At 35.4% G+C, this 10400-nt stretch overlaps 1 protein-coding gene across 2 annotated transcripts; it reads left to right on the top strand.

Annotated features, from left to right (window-relative positions):
- LOC105164413 (ubiquitin carboxyl-terminal hydrolase 9) lies at positions 1502-10031 on the top strand. 2 transcript variants are annotated; one of them, XM_011083063.2, is made up of 14 exons: positions 1502-1785; positions 1909-2072; positions 3277-3525; positions 3895-4039; positions 4671-4730; positions 4831-4926; positions 5414-5797; positions 5880-6020; positions 6626-6796; positions 7519-7776; positions 7880-8028; positions 8501-9034; positions 9117-9393; positions 9529-10031. In XM_011083063.2, the coding sequence occupies exons 2-14, from the start codon at positions 1912-1914 to the stop codon at positions 9688-9690; spliced, it is 2787 nt and encodes a 928-aa protein (XP_011081365.1). In that variant the 5' UTR covers positions 1502-1785; positions 1909-1911; the 3' UTR covers positions 9691-10031. The 2 variants fall into 2 exon arrangements, with proteins under 2 accessions (XP_011081365.1, XP_020550363.1); XM_020694704.1 differs by having other exon boundaries at positions 1904-2072.

Raw genomic sequence — 10400 nt, 5'->3', positions numbered from 1 at the left:
ACCCTTGAGGTTGTTTTCGTCTAATAAATAAGGTTATATGTTAGTTAAGATTCATAAAATTTGTTGATATTAACAAAAGGATACTGAATGAAAATTGATATTTACTATTGATTTACTTATTGCAGGTCAAATAATTTTTTTTCAATTAAATTACCCTTGTAACGGTGAAAATATACCTCCTCATATTCATTAACGCGTGAAGACGTATGAGGGTAATTTGATCATAAAAATATTTATTTGACTTGCAATAAATCAATAATAAGCCAATTGGAGGTAAATATAATTTTTTTTATTAATATCAGTAAATTCGGTGAATTTTGACTAATAAAGGGACTTATTTGTTAGATGAAAGCAAACTTCAGAGGTGCTAAATATAATTTTTCAAATCACGGGGTTTATGTAATTACCCCAAAGTTCAGGGGAGAGCAGGGTAATTATCCCTAAAATTAATTTCGTATGGGATAAGATACCAAAAAGTTAAACTCCTCGTAAAAGGTCGATATAGTAGATGGGAATGTATAGGAAAGTTTTTGGTATTTGGATAGGAAAAATAGATTAAAAGAAGACTAAAACCGAATGTATATGAAATCCTTTCAAATTTAATTTTGTTTTCGTCCAAAATAGAGTCAAAAAATTGAAGTAGAAGGCCTAAAAAAAATTATTTTATTTTTATTTACTCGATTACTTTATATCTATAATTTCCCTTCAATTCTTTTTTTCTTGTTGTAGGGTATTTAACAATAATCTTTGAAATAAAATAATGTTATGTTAATTAAAATCAAATGAGAATAAGTATAAAAATGAAATGAATATTAGAATTTACAATATATTTCCCATATTTGCAAAACAATTGCACAGGAGTTGAATTGATTACAAACAACATCAAATGGATTTGTACGCTTATAACGAGCTCTTATGAAATTTGGCATAATAACAAATACTCTCTATTTGTTTGAAAAATGAACAAAAGTCCCCTATTAAAAATAAAATAGCAAATTATCACCTGCATTTTAAAAATTGAAGCAAATTATCCCATAACTAAACCATTAATAAGGGGTAATTTGCTTTATTTTTTAAAATATAGGGGGTAATATACTAATTCTTTTTTACAGGGGGTTTTTTGCTCATTTCACATATTGCAGGAGTAAATTGCATTCAACCGTAAAATTTTGATTTCTTGGTATAATAATAAATTCAAACAATTTCACATTTTTTAACTCTAACTTTAAACTATATTTACTGAACATTGACAAATTTTAAAATTTTCTAATATAAAGTCATAAAAAATTGGTTGAATCAAAATGTAATATAAAAAAATTAAAAAATAAATACTTCCTGAAATAAGGAATATTTTAGTCTCATCTCTCAAGTAATACAGGTAAGTCGGTCTTTTCAATTTGCTCCTAGTTTTCGGTTATAATTACGTTTATGCCATTTAATGTAATCCTGGAGTATGAGAATTTAGAAGTCAAGTTTCAATTCACTTGAGATGTAAAATTGTGTGTATGAATGTATATAAAGTGATGAAACCAGAAAAAAAGGGTATAGGGACACGACGACAGACAGAGCTCTCTCGAATTTTATACATTTCTCTCTCTCTCTCTCTATTTTCTCGCTCTAATTTTCGATCGAGAACAGCAAGTGACAAGTTCAATCCTTTCTTTCCTGTAATCTAGGGTTCCCCATTTCACTCTCCTCGGATACAGCACACAAATCTGTGTGGACTTTTATTATTATTTTTTTACTTTTTGCGCGAGTTTGATTCGTTCTGTTCTCTGATCCGCGGTGAGTTCGAGTTTCTTAATCCTCTTAAATTTTGAATTTTGAGGTTTTCGCTTTTGGATGGAATTTGGCCTGATTTGGGGATTGGGGTTTGCGTGCTTTTGTTTGGATTGTGGTGCAGTGTAGATCATGACGATTCCGGATTCATCTGGGTATCACTACATGATGGAGAATGGATCGATAGAATTGCCATGCAAGCCGGAGGAGGAGAGGAGGATTGTTCAGGAATTGACTGCCAAAGCTGAGTCTAATTTGCGCGAGGGCAATTTGTATTACGTTATTTCAAGCCGGTAAATTTTTCTTTTCGATTGCTTCTTGTAGTGAATAAAGTATTTGAAGTTAAATCCTGAGTTCGTGTCATTGAAGAGAAACGAGTAGTTTTAAGTCTGTGCTGTTTATAGCGGTTTTCTTTTGTGTTTCAAATTTTACATTGTTCCAGAAGGAGATTCTGTTAAATTGCTAAGTTTATGTTTGCACCTAGATGGGCAAGTATGTGGTCGCTTAAGTAGAATTGGTGTGCTATTCTTTTCTTCAAGGAGATCTAGTAGTGCTGATTATAGTTTTTGGTTGGAAACACTTGGGAGTTTTCTCCTTTCCTCCAATGTTTATGGCAGGCTATGGGTTATGCTTGTTATTTGTGATTAGAAGTAAAGTTGTTTTGTGAACATTGTTGAGACTTGACTTTCCTTTGGTACATGGAGGGGGAGTGAGGGGTCATTCGCTTCCTTTGGGTAAGCTAAAATTCTGCTACTTGACCTCTTGGTGGTGCAAGAGTGCAAGAAGGAAGTACAAAGTGAAGAGTTGGAATTAAGGAATGCAATGGAAATAATAGAATGCCTTCCGTTGTTTCTGCTTTTTGCTGGACGCAAAAGGAGATTTGGTAGGATATGGTATTCATCCACTTCAACAAGTTGATTGATATGCTTGCAGTAGGCTTCTGCATCCCACTCAAGAATTACTTGGCCCACTTTCGGTTTGAAAATCATTCCTCTTGACAAGATTTATAGGAGGTCTGAGATTGAATCCTAATTTCGTACAGTATAATTGCATGTATAGATATTTAAGAACTCTAGAATTTTTATTATTCCCTATCAACTGAATATATAGTAAGTGCAGATTCTAATTCGGTTGTTTAAACTGCAGAGTAGGGTCTGAAGAATTTCAGACATGCTTAGTTTAAATTCATGAATAAGTTCTTTAATTCTTTTGGGATAAATTTGAAGATTGTTCACAAATTAATTGATTATCAAGACTTATCATGCTTCATTAAAGATGTTGAGATGTCTGCTTTACACCATTATTGCGTAGGGGGCTTGCTATAAACCTACCCTTTTAGTTTATGGTGGTTGCACTGATTCACAATTCTCTATGATAGAAAATTGCTCTTCTTGTTGTCGGATGGAAAGTTCACTTTAGCTGACTGATGGTCCATTCAAAGAAGTTTTATTATAATATTTAGACACTCCTGTTTATGTTGCTTTGTGACTTCCCCAGGTGGTTCATGGCCTGGCAGAGGTACACTGGGCAAGCAGAAGGTGCATTTCCGTTTGAAGATCGTTCTATTCAGTCTCAATCTCTGATACTATCAAATGCAGAAGATAGGCCTGGACCGATTGATAACAGTGATATTATTGTGAATGGAGGGGATAATAAGGATGATGACCCTCAGCTTCTCAGAACACTGGAAGAAGGGCGTGATTATGTATTAGTTCCACAGGAAGTTTGGGAGAAGCTCTTGAAGTGGTAATTCTCTTCTACTCTAATAGTTTTAGCAAATACCATTAGTATATCACCAATTGCAGGGTTCAATAGTGAAGGTCCAATTACAAATAGTGTTTCTGAAATCGAGTGCATCTAACTGTTCTTCACTTCTCCTTAAGAGAAAATAAAACTGAATTCTGAAGGATTTTTGTGTGGTAATCTTCTCCATGCTGTTTCTTGAATATCATAATAACGTGTCTTTTGACTTTTGTACCATCGCTTGGTGATGCCAGTTCACCTTGCTGCTTCTATGTTGGAAAGTGGCTCATCCTCTTTATATAGGTTCCGGTAGTGGAACACTTTATATATAGCCCACACGCCCTATTTGTTGAATGTCTTATTGCCCCCCAGGTATAAAGGAGGGCCAGCATTGCCAAGGAAGATGATTTCAGTGGGGGATCAACATAAGCAGTTTATTGTGGAGGTCTTCCCCCTGTGTCTCAGACTAATTGACTCTAGAGATCGGAGTGAAGTAGCTATAAGAATAAGTAAAAAGGTATGGTCTTTTGCCTTCATTAAGCAGTTTATGATTAGTTACTTGTGATATGTGGTTGATATGCTCCATTAAAGAAATAATATTTGTTTTAGACAGTCTTCTTACAATTTTTAGATATATAAATTGGCAACTTTTACTTTCCATGCATGTTTACGATATAATTGTTTAATATGGTATCTGTGCATGACTATAGCATATATTAAAGTATTTTCACATATGCATATATATTTGTTTATATAGAACTTTGTCATATGCATCCTTACCTGTAGCTATACTCTGTGCTCTTCCTTTTGCCTTGGATGATATTGTTCACATTCTTGAACTGTGCTTTCCTTTGTAGAATTAATGGCATGTGGATATCCATGCTTATATATAGATACTATGCACCTCATTAGATTCTCTTAACATAGAAGTTAAGAGTATGGTGAAGTGTGAAGTTCGGATATATTAATTTTTCCTGTTTTCTGGATTGATACATTCTTATGAGCTTGATATACTGAGCAAAGAGAAAACATCAGTGATATTTCCCCATGAAGATATCCTTGATCAAACTTTTTAGTGATTTATTCCAAAGCGTTATTTGTAATAATATCTGAATTTCTGGCCACTTATGTCTGATTCTGTTTTTCAGGCTTCTTTGCATGACCTCTACGTAAAAGTGTGTCAACCTAAAGGTTTACGCATAGAAAAGGTGTGTTTATGCAGCAAAATATTTCACTGTTGCCTGTCTGGAAATCATGTCCAAAAGATGATGGATGTTTTTATCTTCTCTTTCCCAAACTTCTATACAGGCACGTATCTGGGACTATTTCAATAAGCAGAAGCATACTATATTAATTTCTTCGAGCCAAACTCTGGAGGAGTCTAATCTGCAGATGGATCAAGATGTAAGCCCATTGGTTTTGTTATTATTGGCAGAGTGTTGTGCTCTCTGCTCCTTACAATCATTTCATAGGGTTTTGAGTGCACATATCTTGATTTACAAATTATTATACTGCTTTCATGTATGGGTTTTTGTATCGTAATTTACTGGTACTTGCTCCTTTCCTCAGCGAAAATTTTCTTCTCAGAACTGTGGGTGGGAAGTGAAGCACATAATCTTGTGTCCTACTCAATACCACTTATTTTTATTTTGTAGGAAAAGATCGTATCTGTTTGCTCTGTGAATTCTTTAAATTTAGCTTTTCTACTTTAGCAGTCTATTTTGTATTAGAGCGAACAACAAAATAATTGAGTGTTTTTAAGTTAACGATGCTCAAGATTACATGGTTGTATAATGACACTTGTATTTTCCATATCTTTTTTTATGTTCTTATTTTCCAAATGATGGTCGTACTCTGCTTTATTTCTGGATTCCATTTCCTCTTGTTGTAGATTCTTCTTGAGGTGCCAGCTGAGGGTTTTGGCATGGATTCAACTGGAAATGGTTTAGCATTGGTTCCAGTGGAACCTATAAGATCATCTTTTTCAATTGCTGGTGGCCCAACTATGTCTAATGGGAATTTATCTGGTTATAGCTCCAATGGCTACCAGAGAAGTACTTCTACTTCCACTTATGGAGATATGGAGGATGGCTATGATGGTTTGAAGTCTGTAACAAGAGCAGATAGGGGAGGTTTGGCAGGACTTCAAAATTTGGGGAACACTTGCTTCATGAATAGTGCTCTTCAGTGTTTGGTTCACACACCACACTTGGTTGAGTACTTTTTGCAAGATTACAGTGATGAGATCAACAGAAATAATCCTTTAGGAATGCATGTAATTGCTCTCTTCCACCTGTAGTTCAAATTTCATGACAGGATTTTGAGCAAGTGCCCTAATGATTATTTTCATGTAACAGGGAGAGCTTGCGGTCGCATTTGGTGAGTTGTTGAGGAAACTCTGGTCCTCTGGTCGAACTCCAGTTGCTCCTCGTGCATTTAAGGGGAAACTTGCTCGTTTTGCCCCTCAGTTTAGTGGGTACAACCAGCATGATTCACAGGTTAGTTTTGTATCTAAACAGAATTTGAAAGTAAGATAGCTTGAGTAATGTGTGCAGTTGTATGGTGCCCTTACTTTTCATATTATGGTTTTTGAGTCGCTGCAAAATCCAGGTAAAATTTTGAAATATGAAAAATTCACCAGCAATTGAAAAAGATGATTTTATAGGTTCCACTGGAAAAAAATTCAGTTATGATCTCAAAAAAATCACATGATGGTTTTTGATTCACTGCAAAATCGAGGTTAAGATAATCCAGGAATGGTTTGCAAAATCCAGGCAAATTTGATATGTGAAAAAAAAAATTCACTTATTTGAGTCAACAAGTTCAGCTTGCCTCTTGATATGCGTTTATTTTTCCCATGGATTTTAAGCCTTCTGAAAACCTGAGTCAATGTTTTATTAAGCTTTTTGCCATGATATTAAGTTTTTACCAAATGATTTTTGACAAAGTAACTGGAACTGTAATGTAAACCAGGATATAAAGAACTAAGTATGTCACCTTCTGTTCTTGTTTTCTGGCTATGGATCTGAACATGGATGTGTCCGGGCAGATATAAAACTTCATGGTTGATTTGCTTAGAAGATGATATACAGTTTCTCCTCAGGAACTCCTTGCCTTTTTGCTCGATGGGCTGCATGAAGATTTAAATCGTGTTAAGCAGAAACCATATATAGAAACAAAGGATTATGATGGTCGGCCTGATGAGGAAGTTGCAGATGAGTTTTGGAGATATCACAAGGCCAGGAATGACTCAGTAATTGTAGATATTTGCCAGGTGAATATCTATGCCCTATATGTCTGTATTTATATGTGAAAAAGTACTTCCATCTCTAGACTTTATATGCTATCTGTGCTTATATGAGGGAGCTTAGTTATAATGGGAAAAGAATAGCAAGATAGCTAATTGTTTTTAGTTATAAAAATTCCAAATATGTAGATAGTAAGGACCTTTACGGCCTCTTCATTTCTACATAGATCATAAACTTTCTGAGGTCTAGGCATATTAATTTAGTATTGTAGTTGTCGAACAGCTGAGATGCCAAAGATGAATTAGAGCCTAGGCTTAAGGCCCGCATTATCAAAGTGAGGGACAAAAAAAAACAGTTTTTGATATATATGTATATATTTCTAAAATATTAATAATTAATAGTTAAGATTCAAGATTCTTTTCTTTCTAAATTTTTTATTCCGTCCAATCTTTGCTCTTTTGATAGTTACTGCCAATATATTGCAAGTGTTTTTTATTCGCTCTCTTCTTGTGGATGGAATAACATTAATGCGAGTTCTTGTTCTGTCAATCAGCAAAAGTTTTGTATCGTTGTATTTCATATTAATTATTCGCTTGAAAAAATGGGGCTTCCAAATATTTCGAGTTGTTAGAAAACTTGTCTGGTGATAAATGTCCTTAATGTTTCATTGTAAAGGATCTTGCTCTATTTCATTCTCTCACAGTATTTGTTTTGATGACATCTGTCTAATGGTACGCAAATTTGACAGGGTCAATACAAATCGACGCTGGTTTGCCCTATTTGCGACAAGATTTCAGTAACATTTGATCCTTTCATGTATCTGTCCTTGCCTCTTCCTTCAACAGCTACTAGGTCAATGACAATAACAGTGTTCTACGGGGATGGGAGTGGCCTTCCTATGCCGTTCACTGTTTCTGTTCTGAAGCAAGGATGCTGCAAAGATCTTAACCAGGCTTTGGCTGTTGCATGCTGCTTATCTAGCGATGAATACTTGCTCCTTGCTGAGGTAGGTATTAGTTGAGCTTATTATCTGCTTATATTTGTATGTCAGTTTTTGCATTACTCTCTTTGCCGTTGGTTTTCTGAAGACTTGGACTTTTGATCTTTAGGTCTATGAGCATCAGATATATCGGTACCTGGAAAATCCATCAGAACCTTTGGCTTCAATTAAGGATGATGAACATATTGTTGCATACAGGCTCCTTAAGAGGGAGGCAGTTTCAACAAGATTGGAGATATGCCATCGATACCAGGAAACGTGAGTTTTCTTTTTAGGTTAACAAGATTAAAGGAATAAATTTCAAAAGATTTCAATTGTTGAGTTATCTTGTGGACTTTAAAAAATTTATAATCCTTGGACGGTGTAATTTTTGTATGTTGGTCGAGTGTTTTTGATTGGCATGGATTTTACATTTGTCTTTTATTTAGTTTATGTTTAATTGAAAAAAGTTCTGACAGCGATGGTGGGGAGCTGTTTATGTAGTTTGAGCCATCATTTCAGATTATTTCAATAAAAATGTGCCATGGCACTGCTTCTTTCCATTAATTTAAAAGTTCTCTGCAAAATTAGAAGAAGTTGCCTAAATTGTGAAAAGCATTCAATGGATTTTCGATTTCTGTACATGACCAGAACCAACTCTTGTGTGAGAATAAGCTTCTATTTTTCATATTTGTTGATTTAACTTCCAAACTTCTTTGCTTGCTGACTGTGATAGAACTATTTTCTTCAGTGAAAGGAAGCTCTTCCTGACACCATTAGTTACTATCTTGGAGGATGCACAATCTGGAGCCGATATTGATCTTGCTGTTAACAGAATGCTTTCCCCTTTAAGAAGGAAAACATTTACCACTTCGACAACAATGCACAGTAGCGGGGAAAATGGCTCTGCTTTGTGTGCCATGGAAGAGCAGACGAACAACTCTAGCACCCAATTGGGATCTTCAATCCAATCAACTGAAGAAACTGAGCCAGATGGCATGTCAAGCAGGGAGTTGTCCTTCCGGCTTTGCATTACTGGTGACAAGGGTTACGGCTGCAGGCCTATAGTGAAGGATTCACCGATAAGGCCTGGTCGTATAGTAAAAGTTATGCTGGACTGGACTGAGAAAGAGCATGAGCTATATGATTCGAGCTATTTAAAGGATCTTCCTGAGGTTCACAAGTCTGGAATTCTTGCAAAGAAAACCAAGCAAGAGGCCATCTCTCTATTTTCGTGTTTGGATGCATTTCTGAAAGAGGAGCCACTCGGCCCTGACGATATGTGGTATTGTATAATATCAAATGTTGTGAACTTCTATTGGTATTGTTAATTCTTCTTGCCTTACGTCTTAAATAATTGGGTGCAGGTATTGTCCTCGATGCAAGGAGCATAGACAGGCAAGTAAAAAATTGGACTTGTGGAGGTTGCCAGATATACTTGTCTTTCACTTGAAACGATTCTCATATAGCAGATGGTTGAAAAACAAGCTCGACACATTTGTCAACTTTCCTACTCACAATCTTGATTTGAGCAAATATGTGAAGAGTAAGGATGCATCTGAGGGCTCACATATTTACGAGCTGTATGCCATCAGCAACCACTATGGAGGCCTTGGTGGCGGACACTATTCTGCTTATTGCAAGGTAATTGCTTGAGTTGTACTCCGTTTTAGTATGTCTACATGATTGTTTTCAATTGAACCGGTATACCTGCATTTTCTTGTATATTTTAGCCACTTGTTTTATTACTGAACTTGGACTTACTCCATTTTCTTGCAGTTGATAGATGACAACAGATGGTATCATTTTGATGATGCTCATGTGTCGCCGGTAAATGAGTCTGAAATCAAGACATCTGCTGCTTATGTGCTGTTCTACCGACGAGTTAAACCCACGTCGAGTGGAACAGTGGGTGAGCCATCAGGTCATAGGGCTTCGTGAAGTCTCATTGACGATTTTGGCATGATATTATATTGTCATGCTATGCTCCTGAGCAAAGGCCTTCTGTTATGCGATTTTTTATAATTTGGCAGGATGGCTTTTTTTTCCCCACAGTGGTGACCTCGATAGAGGGTTCGATTTAGCCAAGACGGAGCAATGGATGCATGGCCGTAATTAGGTTGCTTTAGATGAGAGGCAGAGCAGAGAAGGTAGGATAAAATTTGTACGCCAAGAAAACAGGCGCTGTATTATTTGAATGCCTATAATTTTTTGTGGCAAGTTTTGTATGTCGACCATATATTTGAAGGAATCTGCATTTCTCTGTTGCATTTAAGATATAATTTACTGTTGCCCATCTCATGCGCATGAAATGGATTTTGGTTATCCCATCAAACTCAGCTAAGATTTTTGTAAGATGTTGCAAGTTTATGAAGCAAAATTATGAAATTTATAAGCATGGTATATTTAAGGGATAATTACACTTTCCTATCTTGAGGTTTGGTGTTGGGTGTGATTAATATAAATTTTTGTGATTTGAAAAATTATATGAAGTTGTCTTATGTTTGTTTTCGTTTAGTAAATATGTCTCTCTGTTAATTAGAATTCATTAAATTGTTGGTAAAAAAAAAACAAATGAATGAAAGATGATATTTACATGTGATTGATTTATTACGGATTCATTACAGGTTAAATAAGGTGAAAATATATTG

This window comes from Sesamum indicum, linkage group LG6 (assembly GCF_000512975.1).
Source record: "Sesamum indicum cultivar Zhongzhi No. 13 linkage group LG6, S_indicum_v1.0, whole genome shotgun sequence".
NCBI lineage: Eukaryota > Viridiplantae > Streptophyta > Magnoliopsida > Lamiales > Pedaliaceae > Sesamum > Sesamum indicum.
This window is presented reverse-complemented; position numbering and strand designations above follow the sequence as displayed.